This window comes from Aphelocoma coerulescens, chromosome 1A (assembly GCF_041296385.1).
Source record: "Aphelocoma coerulescens isolate FSJ_1873_10779 chromosome 1A, UR_Acoe_1.0, whole genome shotgun sequence".
In the NCBI taxonomy this organism is placed as follows: Eukaryota; Metazoa; Chordata; class Aves; order Passeriformes; family Corvidae; genus Aphelocoma; species Aphelocoma coerulescens.
The window spans coordinates 6,672,792-6,691,480 of NC_091014.1; the positions used below are offsets into that span (position 1 = coordinate 6,672,792).

The following is an 18,689-nucleotide window of genomic DNA, read 5'->3' on the forward strand; positions in this document are numbered from 1 at the left end:
AAAGGACAGAGCCAGGCTCTGTTCAGTGGTACCCAGTGAGACAACCAGAGGGAATGGGCATAAACTGAAACACTGGAGATTCCCTCTGAACTTCAGGAAAGATTTTTTCACTCTGAGGGTGATGGAGCACTGGCACAGGTCATCCAGTCAGGTTGTGGTGTCTCCAACCTTGGACATACTCAAAAGCCATCAGGACATGGTCCTGGGCAGATGGAGGTGGTCCTGCTCCAGCAGGAGGCTGGACAAGGTGACCTCCAGAGGCCCCTTCCAACCCCAACCTTTCTGTGACCCTGTGCAACGCTGCAGCTTTGTGAAAATGACACGGCTGTGTTGCATCTTGGGGACTGTGGGGGGGAGCCCACACACACTTCACTGCAAAATTAATTTCTGATAATCATTCAGTCACCAAACAGTTAAAGAAAATATAAATGAACAAACTGATTATTAGCTAGCTGAATGTCTTTACCATAAGTACCATTCTAGTGCCCTCTGCTGTCTTTTATATCCTTATGTAATACCAGGTTAAAAATCTGCTGAGAAATGCTGGTTGGGTCTATATGCTTGCAAAGCTCTCATCTACTTTTCTGCTATCTCTGAATTAATAATTGAAACAGAAAATAGAAAACTCAGGAGGTTACTTTTTTCATCTGCTTCAGGGAGGATGAAATACAGAGTTAATTTTTAACAAATTATTTAGAATTAAAGCTTCCTTAAGATAATAGCTCAAAACAAAACATATAACTATACATAAAAATACAGGTTTAAGTTCTGTATCACATCTAAGCTGATATTCAGCCAAGGACAGCAGTCAAACTCTTGCAATTATTAGTAGTACTGTTGATCCTGAAGTAGGTAGGAGAAACTGACACTAAATGAGGCCCTATCACCCAGGAATTCAAAGGAGCTTCTCATGCAAAAACAAACTGGACCTCTAAATACATCGAATATACAGAATTTACTAAAATCCTTGTAAAGCAAGAAGACAAAAAAAAAATTAGTATCGTCTCAATGAGGTCCATAATGTCCAACATGCAAAAAACACCTGGAAAACATACAACCTCCCCTGCCTTTGTCCAGCCCCAATACCTCCACCTCATAACCCAACTGGTTTCTGGACAAGAAATGAGGCCACTGTCACACAGCACTGGCCTGAAGAGTGGCAACTGGCATCATTTCTCCTGCAAGATATAAAGCTGGTTTACTTGAAAATAAAACTTTCTCGGCTGCGTCAGGAAGAGTTGCACAAGCAGCAGAGGGACTCTGCCACCTCAAAAAGAATCAGTGATGAGAAGCATAAGAATTAAAATCTGAAGTCTCACAAGAAAGTATATTTATAATGAAAAGAAAATATATTTATAAAGCCTGCTGCCTTTAGAGGTTCTTCAGCTTCTGTGGGTTGCATAAAACAAGAAAAAGTGCAAATAGAGGAGATGTTCCATCTCATTCAAAAATCTCAGGAATGCCAAGAGGGTTCTTCATTAAGGCTCTGTGTTCAGATTCCAAACGAACTGGAGACTTGATTATTATACTGTGTGTGAATGCCAGAACAGCTGGAAATGGCAGCTACCCTGATTGTTTCTCTTCTTCCTTTCCCCTTCAATTTAGGCAACTTCAATCACAGATAGATGAAGGCAAACAGGGAAAGACAGAAATACTTTGGTGGAAATACTCAAATGGGAATACAGCATGTAACAGTTTTATTTAATCTTTCCTGAAAGTTATGATCATACTAAGCCAGGAAAGATTTACTATGTGGATGGTTGATTATACCCTGAACCACTAAGCAGTAGAATACAAATAGGAAATAAAAGCATAAACTAGAGAAGGACCACACTGAAACACAAACTTTGCTGCTCTGTGCCACTTCCTGCATAAGAAATAACTGATGGGGAGATGAAAGCTTTGTTTTGACAAATATCCATCATGCAAAGACACAAGGGCAGTTACACACTTCAGAGTGGTATCTATAAGAACCATGACAACTCCACTGAAAGAGATGCCTAAATAACCACACAGGAATCAAGGAGTTTTATACACAAAGAGCAAGTCAGACAAAGCATCAGGAGGCCTTTATGAATGAACAGGAACTCCTGGACAATCTCAAACAGAAAAAGGAAGCCTACAGGGGGGAAACAAGGATAGGCAGTTTGGAGGAATACAGAGAGACCATTCAAGCCACCAGGAAGCAGGTTAGAGAGCTAAAACCTGGTGAGATTAAATCTGGCCAGGGACATCAAGGGCATCCTATGTAAGGAAGAAATTCTTCCCTGTGAGGCTGGTGAGGCCCTGGCACAGGTTGCCCAGAGAAGCTGTGGCTGCCCCATCCCTGGAAGTGTTCAAGGCCAGGCTGGATGGGCTCTGAGGAACACAGTCTAGGGGAAGGTGTCCTCTGTGTATGGCAGGTGGCTGGAACTCAATGATCATTAAGGTCCCTTCCACCTCAGACCATTCTATGACTCTGTGATTCTACGCTGTTATAGAGCTGTACATGGGCACACTTTATTATGGCGTATTTCATTACCTCTAAACTATTACTCAAACATGGCAGAGCCTCGCAGATTTCTGGTCTCAATATGACAGTTCTTCCATCTTTTCCCAGTTCCTCATGGTATACATTCCTAATCTCTATTCCCCACCCCCTCTTTTTTAGAAGGTTTAAGCACAAGCATTCTAACCAGAAAACAGTGTGAAGTTCCCAGAGGCTTCATCTCTTTCTTGAGATATTCTTCAACAGTGAAGATCAGGGGAAGATGTAAACTGAAGCATCTCAAATGCACAAACACAACATCAGTGTGTTAATGTTTTCTCATTAATTCTCTTTGTGAAGTTATGACAGAAAAAAAAAGTTGAGAAGCAGCCTATAGGCAGGTCTGCAAGAGTACTGAATGAAAACTAGTTTTCAATTAAACATATGACAGTTTGGGATAATGGAATCAAATATATGGATTCATTTACAGTATGTGTACAGTATGAACAGATTCCTTCAAGGCAAAGCTCCCTTAGCTGTATATTATGAAGGCTCACACAAACAGCCTGTCCAAAGCCCTGTATTTTGTACATACCTGTTGTATACCTGAGACCATCACTTTCTCTGAGTCTCCCTTCCTATCTAAGAGCACAAGCGTGTCTCAAATATCCCATTTTCCAAAACCAAGCCATCACTACAATTATAATCTATAATCCTACAACATTATTACTGTTGTTGTTGCTGCAATGTTCCCTTCAGTGCTGTTTCTAAAGAATACTGATTTCAGGAGCAGCCTGAGTGCACAGAAATCATGGCAGTGTCAGGTGAAGTGAGTCTTGTAACACACAGGCTGTTCATTTTCTTTAGCCATTTGTTCTTCTAGCATTAACCACTTTATCCAGTCAAGAGAAGACAGAAAACAAGAGTCATGAACTGTTCCTGCAACTACTCCTTCCATGTTTCAAGAATGTGAGCATGGAAAGCTGGTGCATTCTTCCAACACACTTCCAGATAAAAACTGTCTTTAAGAACATGGGCAGGTTTTCCATAAAGAGAAGTGACAAATAATGTCTGGCTTTCCACTGGATGCTCAGGAGGAGGAGGCAGCTGATTCTTTATTCTGTATGTTCTGGTTCACTTACCACATAAGATATGAGAGAGAATAAGGAAAACACCCTTGTTTTTTAAATCTCATGTGCTCCACTGGAGTTCAACAATGAGTGAAATTTTTTCCTAGCCTCAAGCAAAGTTCATCCCTTTATGAACATATTGAATTATTTCAGCCACTATTTATAGTTCAGCCTATAATTTGTTACATGAACTGAAACTCTTTCTGCTCAGCTGATCTGCTATACCTTCTGCATGCCTGGTGAAGGGAGGCTTATTTATTTAAGTCAGTGTCTCGTGGACTGATGTCACCAATGGCTGAAGAGTACAACCACTGCTGCTTAGATGACACGTGGTTATTGTGTTACCTGAAAGGTCATATTTAACACTCTCTTTGCAAAGTAGCTGTTACAGAGGCTTTTTATTGTCCCTTTGACTTGGGAACATATTTGATCTTAAAATCTCCTTACTGCCACATTAACAAAACAAAGTCACAAGTGTTAAGACCCCAAGTTTCTCCTCCCAGAGAAAATGGCAGGACAGAAAGTAGGATAGTAAGAAAAACTTTGGGAACAAATAACTATTTTTCATGCATTCGCATCATATTTTAAGGATATGGACTTTCTAGACTCTTAGCTATACCCTGAAAGAGATCAACCACTGGCTTTGGTTTTTAACAAAAAGCAAAGTGCAAGACACAGCCACCAGTCTAAAAAATGCAGGTAGTGAGCAGACAGGATGAGCAGGGGACATGCCAAGTAAATTTCTCCCTCTACTTTACTTGTAGCATCTCAGCTCTCTGCTCATCAGGCTAACAAGTATTCTCGTCTCAATATCTCTCTTCAAAGGTCTCAACTTTACACAGATAATTTACTTAAGCAGAAGGCCAGTAAGGTGACATTCCAGGCCAGTCTTCCAGGCCAGTCATCCAGGCAGGAACCTGGGATGTGTAACAGCTGTCCTTGCTCCTCTGCACAGTACAGGTGGATCAGCAGCATCAAAAGGACCCCCGATAGAAAATGCAAGTCTTAAGCTGTGTTGAAGAGAAGAAGGAATCTGAATTTGGGATTCTGTGCATTACCCACTGAACAGCCACAAGACCAGCTATGAAACCCCCTCCAAGAACCCAGTGTTGGGAATACAGCCTCTCCAGGAAGGTTTTTCCAGCCGAAATTCTTCTGTAATTTTAAGATGACCAAGACTACAATTCCAGCAAATAAACTGTTCACATGGAAGTCCCTACCTAGCTTTTAAAACAAGTACTTAGCACTTAATGGCACACCTGACATAACCCACTCTGCCTACAGATTATTTTGCACACATGAACACACTGAACAAAATTCCTCGCTTTTGAGCACCAATTTTTTTGGGTAATTCCTCTTGGGTTATTAGGTATTACTGCATTTTGGAAGAACAAAAAACCTTATTCTTTCAGCGTGGGGTTTGGTTTTTTTTCAGCTATCAAACACAGGCAATCTAATTTCAGGTTATACATTCTTTCAGAAGTGACAGCCAATGACAAAGGCATGCAGAATTTTACCTTTTCACTATTCTTGTATTTTTCCCAGCTTTTCAACATCTTAAGCCATTTTGTAGTTCTTTCAATTTCAAGGTGCTTTTGCTGAAAAGGAATTAGAAAATTTTAATATCTCCAAAATGAATGCATTTAAAGTTATTTATGTTTTTTGCAAAATAACAAGAAAAAGTTTAACAAAGCATTATGAACTTTTTATTCAGTCATCTGAGAACAGCAAAGAGTAACACCAGTTCATTTAAGACATCCAAAAACCAGCCAACCAAAAACCAAGCAAAAACTCTTATTTTCAGCACTATGGAAGAAATGTATTTTGTAAGAGGAAGTTAAGAGGACAAGATTTCTAGAAGTTTCTTCTTTATACATTGGGCAAGTTAAAAAAAAAAAAACAACTTCAATTTGTTTTTATACTCAGTAAAATTTCAGGCAAATAATTTCTGCTGCAAGCCACTTAAAAGTTAGTTGTCTCTGAAATGATCTTCTTTACCCAGACTTGCTCTAAACATAATTAGCTTCTGTTTGCTGATGATCACACAAACCATCCCTTCTTAAAAGGCACAAAGTTAAAAAGGAACAAAAAGAAGTGCATGCAAGAGTGACACTGCAGGAGCAGAAGTGGGAATAAGCTTTAATTCTAGACATTAAAAGCTAGAAATCCTTGCCATAATTCTCCTCCTTGGCATGGCATATTTTCACCTGAATTACCAGGTAACTTAACATCAGGATTTCATCTGAAGATCTATTTGCTCAAATTTTATCACTGACAAGAATATTTCAGTAACAAGGTGATAGAAGGAGAATCAAACAAAAACAAACCCCATCTTCTCAAAATAAGTAGCTACATTAAGTAGTCTAGCAAGTACAGCCCTACTACCTTAGAAATTGCCCTTCTGTCTATAAAAATATGCTACAGTTGCCATCAACTTCTCGAATTTGGGAACCAAACAAGAATTTGGAATCAGCCACCTTAGTCCACAGAATTTCAAGGCGCTTTGGGATGACATTGTGAAAAATCTGTATTTTGTTAGCTCCAATGGTAAGATATTTGCAATTATTTTTACAGCTCAGTTTTACATTTTCGAAAGTGTCTCTGATTATATTACAAAGTTAATAGTCAGCTGTGTGTTTTTACATTTTTTAATGAGACTACTTCAACTCTCTCATAAAGCTTTGGAGTGGAAGATCCAGACTGGAAAGGTTAAAGCAGAAAAATGTATGTGTGTGGCTATTGCTTTCTCTTCAAAGCTGAATACAAGCAAGAATTTAGTTTTATTGTAAAGGACAGCCCCCTTACCTCCAACTTCAAATCCAGGGATTAATAAAGACAGGAAGGATATTCACATGGCTAGTGATCCAATCTCGTAACAATGTAAAAGTTTAATTTTAAAGCTCCGCATGATACTGAAAAGTTATTAATACTTTCATTAAGTATTTATAAAGTCAATTGCATCCAAAATGTTGGGGGAAAATATAAAAGAAAATTATTACTTACTGTCCCAACAGAATCCTAATTTTACTTCTAGCTTTTACCCATCAGAATTTGTTCATTCTTTCTCAGCTATCAATGTAATAAAGCGGGCTTCTTTAACTTCCTGAACTTCTTTAATCCAGGATCCCAAAGCCTTGCATTAGCAGGAGTATAACTTCATGATGTTTAGGTCCATCCCAACTATGATAGGTCCACAAAACATCCAGGAAATAAGTTGGTTTGGGCTTTCAAGTTATTTTTGTTTAAATTCAAATGATATAAGCCTGACACAAGTATAAAAATGTTATGGGGAAAAGAAGTGCCCCTACTCTTTCAACCTTATCTAACTACTCATGTTGCAATCAACTGCCCACATTCCTGTTCAGGTTCTGGCTGTATTGGGGTATTGTCTCAAATACTTGCCTTTTAAAAAAAATTTAAAAGACGTCTCTTAAGAGTTATGCTAGAGGGGAAGGCTAGAAAAACTATTGCTTCCCAGATACCACAACACTGTTTCTGATTCTCCTTCACACTTGCAACCCCTTTAAGGAATCAGCATTTTCAACATCTCTTAAAGCAGCTGTTCTCTAGGCACAGTTTAGACTGCAGGAATAACAGGAAGTCAGGAAAGGTCTCTGCCCTCAACAAGTTCTTCAGATAATTGGTAAGAAAAATAAAACCCTTTTTGTTTCCATAGTCTTTTTGTTTGTATGTTTGATCTGCTTTCAAGATTTTTGGTCTTTTGAGCCAGAAGCTCACTTCAATTGTATGTTTGTTCAAGCTTTTATGTCTTTGTGTCAATTTATCCCTGTTCTCAGGTGATGCTACTGTAGTCAAAATAGCAATTATTTCTGTGTTCAGTTGTTGAAAACTTTTAGCTACTTCTTTCCCTGCCTGAATTATGTTCACTTTCATGTCTAACAGGTACAACACTGAAAACACAGACAGATCTGAGGCAGCCTACTGCAGAGCAGATGGACGCTGCTGCTGCTCCTTCAGAAAAGTTCCATGTAGATGTCACAAAAAAAAAAAAATCCATTTATCTGTCTTCTGAGTACATTTTACACTTTGAAGCATTTTTGCCATTGAGAGTAACAGAATCCCTAATTGAAGCAGAGTTGGTCTCCTACTCATGTCAGTAAACAATGCATGAGTGAAAGCAAAAATAGTTGGCAAGCATCCCTCTCGTGTGCAGCATTCCACCTTCCCAGAGAGCATGTGTGCCAGGGGCTGAGGCTTAAAGCGTGCTTCAGCAGAAGCTTCAGAAAAAAACAGAACATGCTAAACTGTCCCCCAGAGAATTTATAATCAAGTAAACCAAATCAAATCAAATTACAAAACTTAACAAACTGAAAATGACTTAGAAACATTTCACAGACCTTCAAAATCAGAGTCAGACACAGACTCCAGATTTCCTGAGGTCAGTTCTCTGACTCCTTTCCTCCAGAAAACCTTTCCTCCCTTGTTTTAGCTGAGATGTGCTGTATGATTCATCTCAAGGTTAAGTAGTTCATAACAAAGGACACTGATTTGATGCATTTAAGGCATCAAATGTGCAGCAAAGTAATGAAGCACCAAAATCCTTAATTATAACTATTAATGCAGAGTAAAGGTATTATGACCAAAAATACACACACACAAAAACAAACACAGAAATCCCAGCCAATTCCAGCATAAGTTTGTTTTTATCTGAAGACCAGATTCCAAATTCACAAGGGTATCAACCTTCTACATAAGTTGCAAATGAAATAAAAACTTGAGTTAGGAATATTTTTTAAAATTCACAAGGCAAAAAAGCAAAGCATAAATACTTCTGCCGAGTAAGTGACTTCAAAAGCCATTGTACCAAAAGCTCATAATCTTAGCCCACATTAACATAACACAGTAATCCCTATGAATGGTATCTCGAAAACTGCAAAGATTCAAACCCTGCTGACAGAAGCCAGATAAAGCTCAGACCAGCAGAGGTCAGGATACCATCAGGAGTGTAACCAGGAGTCTAATGCAGGAGCATCACTGGATGATTACAAAACCACACTAGACTTGCAATTTAACACTGACTCCATAAATACAGTTTCTATGCTGACACTTTGAGACAGCACAAACAAAATTTGGGACAGAGAACTGAGACAGTATTTCCACCAGTAATTTAAGGCTAACTACAAAGCCACAGTGAATCAGAGCTTCAAAATACATTTACCATAGTAGCTGCAAGCTGCCTAATATTTCTGCTGAGAGACTCACCCCCCTGCTGTGTCCTTCTGATGGAAATGAAATTATACATACACTCACTGTGTTATTAAATGTAATGAAACATGGCAGGAAAATGCAACTATTTCAGGCTGTGTATGCAAAACCACACATGAACCAAGGCAAAACAAAAGAGACTTACAAGTTCTATTCTTTTATAGTAAGCATCTCTTACTAGCTTCAGTATATAATTGAAGCTCAAAATAATTAATTTTCCGAAGCACTGCTGCTCTTACACTCAAGGAGCTGAGCTGCCTTGGAATAAGTCATTCCATCCTTTTTCCATGTATTCTACTGATTTATGCACCCAAGAGGGCTAACTTAAACTTACAGCTTTAAATAGTTTATCTTGAGTTTTCTGATCTGATTTGGTCTTGGAGAAAGCAACAGACCCAACTGACCAAGGGGAAATACCAACAGTAACTAGGCCCAGACAGGCAGAAATTCAGTTCCCCATTATTTTTATTGCTTTCCACATTCCCAACACATCAGTTGTCAAACTATTTCTCCAGTACCCTCCAGCAGCAGCAGCAGGATTTTTAGACTAGGACAAGTGCCAGCTGCCAGCAGGGCCTGCATGTCCAGAACACACCCGGCTCAGCAACTGAGCATTACAAGGGAGGTCACCACACTGTAGTGGCAGCAGGATACTTGTCACCATTTCCCAAAGCAGCAAAGCACCCCACACTCCTCAGGACAGCAGTGCACACCTCAGTGCCAGTGCCACCACCTCGCTCACATCATCCATCCCCCGGCACAGCTGATGGCAGCTCCTGGCACAGGACCACAGCTCTCACTCTTTCAGGGCAGAGCCGGGTGTGAGCTCTTAAGTAGCTCCATTTCCTTCACTAGGTCATAAAATGGGCAAGGAATATTCACATCTCATTGACAGGAGCAAATGTAAGAATGAGTGGGCCCCAAGAGATCTGTGGGCGAGTTAATGTGGCCTCAAGGATAACAGCTCTTAGAGGACTTAGAATGTGCTTCTTTGGAAATGCAAATCACTAAAACTCATTTCACAATGATTTATATTGTTAAAAGCTACACATCTGTAAATGTTTACTTCCTAGTAAAAAAAGCTGGAGGACAGTGGACTTACCTTTTCTATCACCGCATCATGGACAGGAAGCTCCTCTGGACTGAAAACAAAGATAAAGTTTATATTAGTCTTGGTTAATCTTGGCACAAAATCATTTCTGAATAGGTTCTTACAAGTCATCATTTACAGCAGCAATTTGTAGTAACAAGTGAACAAGAATTTTGAACTGTAAAGAAGAACTAATATTTTTAAGTACAGAACTAGGATTTTAAATCAAAGTAGTTGCATAACTTAAGAAAAACATTGCATAGCTTAAGAAAACGGTTTTTTCTTCTGTAAAAGCACCTCTGCTGTATTATTGAACTGAAATCCAAACGATTTTTGTTTTATTTGACCATACTATTGTTAGCTGATTTACAAATTAAAAAAAAAAAAAAAGTATTTCCTCCTTTACCACTGTGCTCAAGGAAAGGCTCTGAGACTTTGCTTGACTTAGGAGAGTTAACTCACATTTTCCCAAAACTACAAAACTCACTCTAAGTAACCAGGAAGAAGTAGCAGGAAAAAAAATCTGGTTTGTTACTAAGTACCTAATTAATACTAAAATTTAAAGTCTTTTTAGTTCTTACCCTAAGCCTAGAAGGCAGTTTAGGAATTGAAAGCTTTAAAAGCAACCACTGACCAGATAGATCATCAGACTTTCCATTACCTTCATTTCATTCTGAGGCCTCTAACTTCTGTTTTTCTTATCAAAGAAATTTGTGTTTTTGCTCTCAAAAGTAACTGGACCATCTTGATGCCAAGTGAGCCTGCCTTCCCCTGCAGCTTCTGAAAACACAGCAGCTCAACCGTAAGAAGCAACTCCCTTCTGCTCTAGAGGTCAGATAAATAACACACCCAATAAAACCATGTTTAAAAGGGACTACAACACAGGAAACACTGGAAATACTTTTAAAAATTCCTACTGAGTCTTGATATTATGAAAAAAACCCTCATACCTACATCATTATAGCTTTTTATAGCGAGGCCATTAAACCCCAGTATTTTAGACCTGCATCCACCCTGTGCAAGGGTGACCTTGGGGAAGGCTACAGAAGTTAATGCTTCAGTCAGTGCAACAACACTGATGCAAAGTGCTTGAATTGTATTCAGTCTCATTTTATTTATAAGATGCTATTTCAGATTCAGAAGTTATATTTGAATAAAAAATACAGAATAAAGAAATACATTTGAACCACCTAATCCAATGGAAAAACTTGCTCCCATCAACACCTTCACAGAGACCAAACACAAGTCAAAGTTTCCAGTCCGCAGCCCAGAAATTAATTTTAAAACCAAAAGACTGTTGCTTTTGAGCAGCATTGCAAAAACCATAATTCCTTCATTTAGAAGCACTTAACTAATACCTGAAAGTTCTCCTGGTGAACAACATCAAAATCAAAAAAACTCCTGATCAACATCTAACACACTAGAAATAGCCTCTAGTCAATGCTATTTGTAAATGTTAACAAAATTATAGTTTTGTGCACAGTCTCATATAACTAAATCAAGTAACTGAAAGCAGGCCCTTTATATGCCAAGTATCACCTAGAAATTCAGCTTATTTGAAGTGGAACGAAAAAGCAAAGGGGAAGAAAAAATTCAGTTTAATACAATCTGCTTGGGGTGGTTGGTGTCTGGTTTGATGTACAAAGACTGCTAGGCCTTCTCACATCACTTAAAATTTCCAATTCTTTAGTGACAGTTGCAGGCCCTGCCTACCCTCCACGAGCCTCCCACAGCAGCCTCATTCTTCGCAGCCCTACGAGGTCACACCAGCAGCTGGCTGTGCACACAACAAACTCTTTTTCCTCCAGTGCTGCCTGCAGCGTGAAAGGCAAGGATCTGACAGCTCCACATCCCGGCAGACTCACACTGGCCACAGCAGCTCCTCTGCTGAACTGGTACCACTTGACAGCTTATCTGCACACTGGCATGGAAGCTGATCACATGAAAGATTAATCAAATCCTATTTTTCACAAAGGGAGAAGGAGTTTTAGTGATTTATTAAGGAATTGCTCACTGCTAATTTTGGGAGTTACCATCAATGCACAAAGAAAAGGCATGGCTGAACCTCCTGAGCAGGAAAAGGCAGCCCTCACGTCCTGGGAAGCAGACACTAAATTAATCCAACATCAAATTAATGCCCACATTGCTCGTTATTTTTTGAGCTGTACAGCTCTGCACTAATACGACAGAGCTACACTGAAACTCCACAGCAGCACATTAAGGCAGATCCATGTTTTTATTCCCCAAGACAATGCTGAGCACCAGGCAAACAGCACAGAAGCCAAATGCATTGCCCTGGGCTGCTCAGTAACTCGCCAGACATGCAGGAGTTCTGGAGATCTCCCTCTCCACTAATGAGATGGCACCAACTATGCCCACATACTCTTATGTGTAAATATTAAAATCTACCCTGCAAGGATTGAAGGAGAGGAAGAGCAGGCACACAAACCCTCTCAAGCCCCTAAAGGTATTTTAAATAAATACAGTTCCATTTAGTGCATGTGTTTTCTACGCAGAAGAATCTTAAAAGGTTTTTTTATTATTAGGTAGGAACAGACACAAAATCAATTGATGTCTACGAATCTGTTACTTTATTGTACCTTCTATTTTTTCTTTATAATGATGCATCTTCCCCTTCCTTTCCCAGCCCAGCCAAGCCAATCTAATATTGTTACACCTTAATTACTTCTTTTAAAAATGAATCTTCTCCAACCATTCCCAGTCTATGTAAACTTGCATTTCTCCATGGTGTTTATCTGCATACTTCACCAAATAATAATGGGAAGTAGTAAACAATATTAACATAATATAGCCATATCCTGCCCTAAGATGACTGTTTTCCTTTAATAGCTCAAGTCATATGCATTTAGGGGATACAGAGAGAACAGAACTGATTAACATAATTAGCTTGGAACCATACAATCCTGGATATCCAAAAGAGGAGTCACAGGGATGCTTTTAACTGAAGTCATGGATATAAGGTCTCACTTAGCAGAAAGAAGATCTTAACACTCTGCTGTCCACACTAAAGTAAAATCTGAACTAGGTCAAGTCAGCTGTTGAACGAGCCAGGAATTAAGAATCACCACGCCTGGCCTGTGCCTTGCCATCAAGACAAGAGCTCCCAGCTGCAGCCATACAGGATCCCAACAGCAGCTCAGGGCTCTGCCTGTCACTGCCAAGCAGCTCTGGAGACAGAGCACTAAGAGAAAGGACTGAAGATACTGTCCACACATCTAGGAGCTGCAAAACACTGCAAGATCAAATCACAACTGCGGTAAGCTGCCTGATAGTCATTGTACTAGGAGGCTCCTCAAAGACCTCTCACTAGAAGAAAGTAAATACTGGATTCCAAGGTTTGAATGGAACTTAGGATATCCACCCTTGGTCCTCACTGGTGGTGATCTGCATCACCAGCCCAAAGCCATCTTCCCATCTTTCAGGCTGAACAACTTCCACCTTCTGGTGAGAAGGTCTCTAAGTTCAAAGACACAAGAGTTCATTTATTGGACTTGATGAAAATGCCTTTTTTTATTGCATTGTAAGGGATGAATGGATCTTACATCTTTAAACCTACCACGATGGCTAACACAGCTTTTCGTGAATGTTTCAAGAAAACTTAAAAAAAGAAACTATGTCAAATGCATAAATATCTGTCACTTCAGAACATTACATATGCAGATCTATGGCTTTGACCATTACAGTATGTGTTGTAATTAGCCTCCTAGAGTAACAGTGGTAGTCGAAATAAATTGAAAAGTCTAAGACTTAACAAGCTTACAGTCCCCTACCCACTGCTGCTGTTTAAATCAGTCATCTTTAAACAGCACTTCGATGTATTTTTTCAATACAAACACAAGGAAAGACTTTCTTCTATTAGACACTCAACAGATTTATTCCTTTCCTACATTTGTATTTAAATCCCAAGTATGTTCCCTGCTGATTCAAATCACAGAATTTTCCTGTTTCTAGTTCGGCTTAAGTTTAAGAAATGTAAAGCCTCCTCTGTCCTTTGCAGCTTCAGTTGAGGGTGGAAGGTATTTAGTGCAATGATCAGTAACCTTGGTATACCAATCACCCCAGAACACTGAATTCCAAAGGATCAATTCATTTCTTCATAGTCACAAGCTGGACAAGACCTGACAACAAAATTTTCACTGGGAAAAAAATAAGTGACAAAAATTGACCACAAGAAGACCACAAATACTACAAAGCTTAATTGCCCAAAGAATTGCAATGTTCAAAATCTTTTGCTACACAGTACTTTTATTTCTCAATTTCTATTTCAGAACACAGCACTTGCTTAAAAACCCTCTCTTACTTGCTCTAGTCTGTCTAACCCAGACACAACTGGCCAGGGCACTGTGAAGAACTTTGAGGCTCAATATTAGGAAACATTTGTGGGAATAACTGTGATATACACAAGTCATCTAATAAAAAAGTAAATTACATTCAATATTTCTATATTACTGAACTCAGTGTAAAACAACCACTAAAAAAGTTTAATCCTCATAAAACCTGTAAAGCAGTGCCTATGCAAAAAGTTTTCTCACACTATTCCTCAGTTATTTTCTCATGTTGTCCTCAAAATACTCTAAGTGCAATAGCTTCACCTTGTACCACTGCACAGAGTTTCATTTTAAATGAAAACTATTTTGAAATCATATCTGGTGTCACATTTTAAATATAACATAGGATAAGTTTTTTGCAGAACACTGATCTTCATGGTCTCACTGAGTTAACCATAAAGAAACAAATGCTGTGCATTCAGCTTGTCATTTGTGATGCACTGTTAAGTTTCTTAATCCATGAGGAAAACATATTTGCTATTACCCAGGAGACTCACTTTAAAGGCAATATAAAAAAAAAAATTAAGAACCAGTCATTTGTATCATTTTGAAGCTTTCATGAACAAGAAATTTTTGAGTGAAACATCCACAAAGACATTAGTAAGGTATAAAAGTCAAAACCAAAACTGATGTGAAATAAATTCGTAAGAGTGATCATGCACAGGTAAGGTATGAGGGGAAGAATCTACTTGACAGGTCTGAACACAAAGAGCTTTAGTAAAAATGGAGTTGTCTTGCTGTACAACATGAAACTCAAGAAACTCAGATTGCTAAGTAACAACTTCCACCATTACAGTATCCAGATGTATTAGGAAAAAGTAAAATCTTCCCAAATAGGTACAGTTTTAAATTGTGTGATTTGTCAGGAGTGAGTTGTAGGAATCTATGGCTTTACTAGATACAAAAAAAATGAGTATATTCACACTAGGAAACCAATTCTACAGCAATAAACACATAACAACGTGTTGCATTAGGTCTGCCTCCCCCTCAGTGTCTGATACATGGCACATAAAGCTGTCTGGGCAATATGTGGTATTATGGATATGTACAACAGCGCTTTGCAACAGAATCACACCTTCAACGCAATTTTCAGAGGAATCCTGACTATGAATATTGCTTTAATCTTCCAGCTTTTGAAAGGAAATTAAAGCAAAAGTGTTCTTTTCAAAGCCAATAATATATGGGAAAGATTTCTGAAAATGTTAAGGAGAAGGTAAGAAAGCTGTTGTTTTTCACATACAAAATTCTGTGGCTCGCTTCCTTCTTTGTATTTCACAATTTACTTACAAACTCACAAATTTGATTGAGTCTGTCTCTCAAAATAATTGGAGCTCTGCTACTGTAATCATCCACTTGGAATTTTCACCGAACAACCTCTGCACAGTATGGGGGTAGTGACTACAGCAGATTAAAAAAACAGCTTTCAGAAGTTTTATTAAAATTCATAAGCAAGCCAAAGCAATTAATTAACATATGGGATAAGCCAATGTGATATTCCACAATATAATTACCAGGAAACATGCTGCAAGAAAGAATTTAATGCTGGCAAAAGGTTGGACCACATGTGATTTTGTGACTAGGTTTTATTTGCAATTATTATTTGTGGATTCTGTGGATGTCGCTGCCAATTTGCACAGCACAGTGCCATGAACATGTAGCTCCTGTCCAGAAAGTCTCAAGCAATGCACACTGTGAGAGATAAAATAAAATCAAAAGTTTTATCAAAATCAACTAAATCTCAAAATGGTGACTTTTTAGTAAAGTACTCTGCTGCATGGGAGAAGATGACTTTGCTGTAAAATTTTTACTTCCAATATGAAAAATTATCAAGAAATTCATAGGAAAAAAACATAGAACTGTGTTTTCACTGCCAAATGCTAAAAATGTGTTTTCCTGTGTTTTTAGTGAAAAGACATGTTCTATATGCAAACTTGAAAGTTTTCCCAGCCTGGAATCAGAAAACCTTTGAGAAAATCTATAATAGGCTTAATTGAGCACATCAGCATTTCTAGTGATTTTTGATATCACTTTAATTGTACATAAGTGAACACTGAGGTTAAAAATGTCTTCTCAGAATCTCTTTTTTAGAAAGAAAAAAATTAGTCTAAGCTACCTTAAAATTCTCTAGAGTCTAAAAGGCAAAATGAAAGAGAATGCCTTGCTTCTAATTTACATTTGATAAATGTCTAAAACACCTAGGATTTTCTCCTTAAACACATATCTCCTGCTTTGAAGTACCGCTTGAAGGTTACTTCCCGTGCAGATCACTTACGCCATAAATTAACAGCGATCCATGGTTTGCATGTTGGCAGCTTCATCTGCATTCAAATTCCTGCGCTATGCAAAGCTTATTCCAACATAAATTAACTAAGATGGTATTGTTCCAGCAACATATACTTGTTCACTGCTGAAGCTCACAGCACTATGTACCTACACTTGCTTCTTTCAGGAAATAAACGTCAGTGGTCTCGAATCCCGTTTTGGTGGGTCCTTCATTGGGTCTAGAGTAGCAGCATCTTTGCACTTCTAAACACTGTCCCCCCTTTTAGCATCCTTAATCTGTGCCAGTTAAACACACTCTGGCCATTTCCTACATTCAGTTACTTTAATCTTCTATAAATGCAAAATTTAGTAGGAAATATACGAGGTAATAATGATTATGCTAAATACTTATGTTTTAAAGCTTAAGCAGTAACTCAAAACCACTGCATATCGCTTTGTGAACGTTGTATAAATTAAACTATATTAACGTACTCAATCATTTTTTTCAGTTCTGCTACCTAATAGCTCTTTTCATAAAAGGAAGTACTTTATGAATTCCTAGTACACAGTGGGTGATCTTTTACTCAAATCAAGTAGCAGCAGCTGTTAACAAAAAAACACATTATTTGTCCTCAGTTGGCGGAATTATCCTGCAGCTTATTTTTGTGTTTGCCATCAAATCTGCAGGATTGCATTCACCTCATTTCCTTCTGTATCTGCAGAGGATTGCTGCACTGACAGCCTGGACTACCTCAGCTGAAAGAATGGATATAAAATTCAAATTTCAACTCTAGTCCTAAGAACAAGCTTAGAATAAAGCCAAGCCAAAGAAATGGGTTAACACTGTGATACAGTTTTAGGAAGGAAAAACAAGACCATACCATTCTGAGTTACACAAAATAACAACAGAACACTTCTTCCTTCCACAGGAAGGACCTGCATGAAGGGAATATAAGAGAAGAACCACACACTAGATCACCATGATAAGACAAGGGGAAAGGGAAGACAAAAAATAAAGAGAACATCATCTTAAATACAGTTGCAAAAACAATTAAATTCACAGTCCAAATCACAGAAAAATTCATTGGTAACTTCTAGACACGTAACTTCAAGGCACTTCCTCCTCCTGGTGAAGTCCTACCACTAAATGCACAAGTGATGTGCAAATATATACAGCTGTAAAGCTCACAGGTGACTATCTGAGAGAAGGGCTGATTCCTCTCCCTTTGCTAGGTCTGGTTTAGACAATTTTCCGGAAACAGCTTTGAATAAACAACCAATTTTCACCATCAGGCTGACAAAGAATACTTGTGAAAGTAGCAAGCCTGAGAAAAAGTGAACAACAAAGGCACTGAAGAGTTCCTGGTGGTAACCAAAACAACTTCTAAAGCAACACTTCTGACCACATGCTCTTGCAAAATAAGACCTCGCTTTAAGGAAGAAAATACTGCAAATTGCCACGGACATCTCATGCTTTTGAACACAAGTTCAAATGCATTAATGCAAAGAGAAGAGTCACAACACAACCACTACCACGAGTGCAGACAGATTCAGAGAAAAATGTTCATTGTCCATCAAGGAAGCAGAGCTGTAAACTCAGTCAGAATGGACAGGACTAAGGAAATTTTACAGCAGGTCCAATGTACTCTTCCACTGTCAGGGATGTTTAAATAAAACTACCCATTTACCCTGGTCTCTGACACAGCCTCACCACTTCACAATGGCATAGTAAGCAGGGATTCATTTCAACTTATCAGGAATTCCATAACTGAAAAACAGTGGGTTTGCTGTGTTTTCAAAACAGGTTTTGTCACACAGAAATACAATTAAAATATTATTTTAGAAGTAGTTCCTGTGGAAGCATGCAAAGGAAAAAAAAAAAGAAAGGATTTGTCTAATGCTAGGAAGATGGACCTAAAAAAAGCATTCTGAATCTCAATTACTAACCCAAGAAAACTACCACTTCTCTCCTTAAATAAAGATAATATCCTCAGGGTATATTAGGGCAAAAGGAACGAATGTTAAATAGAGCTGAAATTTGTGGTTGGGGTTTTTTTTAACAGCAGTTCCTCAATATGATTAGCAATGAATATTTCGCAGCAAAATCAGTCAAGGCAAGTGTTATCACATATTTGAAGGCAGAATCCATGACACATAAAGCAAAA

The 18,689-nt window shown here is 38.4% G+C and overlaps 1 protein-coding gene across 6 annotated transcripts in view; it reads right to left on the reverse strand.

The window, feature by feature from the left end:
- Positions 1-18,689, reverse strand: part of USP6NL (USP6 N-terminal like) — a 112,500-nt gene that overhangs the window by 31,108 nt on the left and 62,703 nt on the right. For all 6 annotated transcript variants that reach the window (XM_069034750.1, XM_069034770.1, XM_069034776.1 and 3 more), the window contains 2 exons: positions 9,926-9,965; positions 5,115-5,195 (listed from right to left, as the gene is read on the reverse strand). In XM_069034750.1, coding sequence (XP_068890851.1) covers positions 5,115-5,195; positions 9,926-9,965 — 121 coding nt within the window. The remainder of the gene's footprint in view (positions 1-5,114; positions 5,196-9,925; positions 9,966-18,689) is intronic.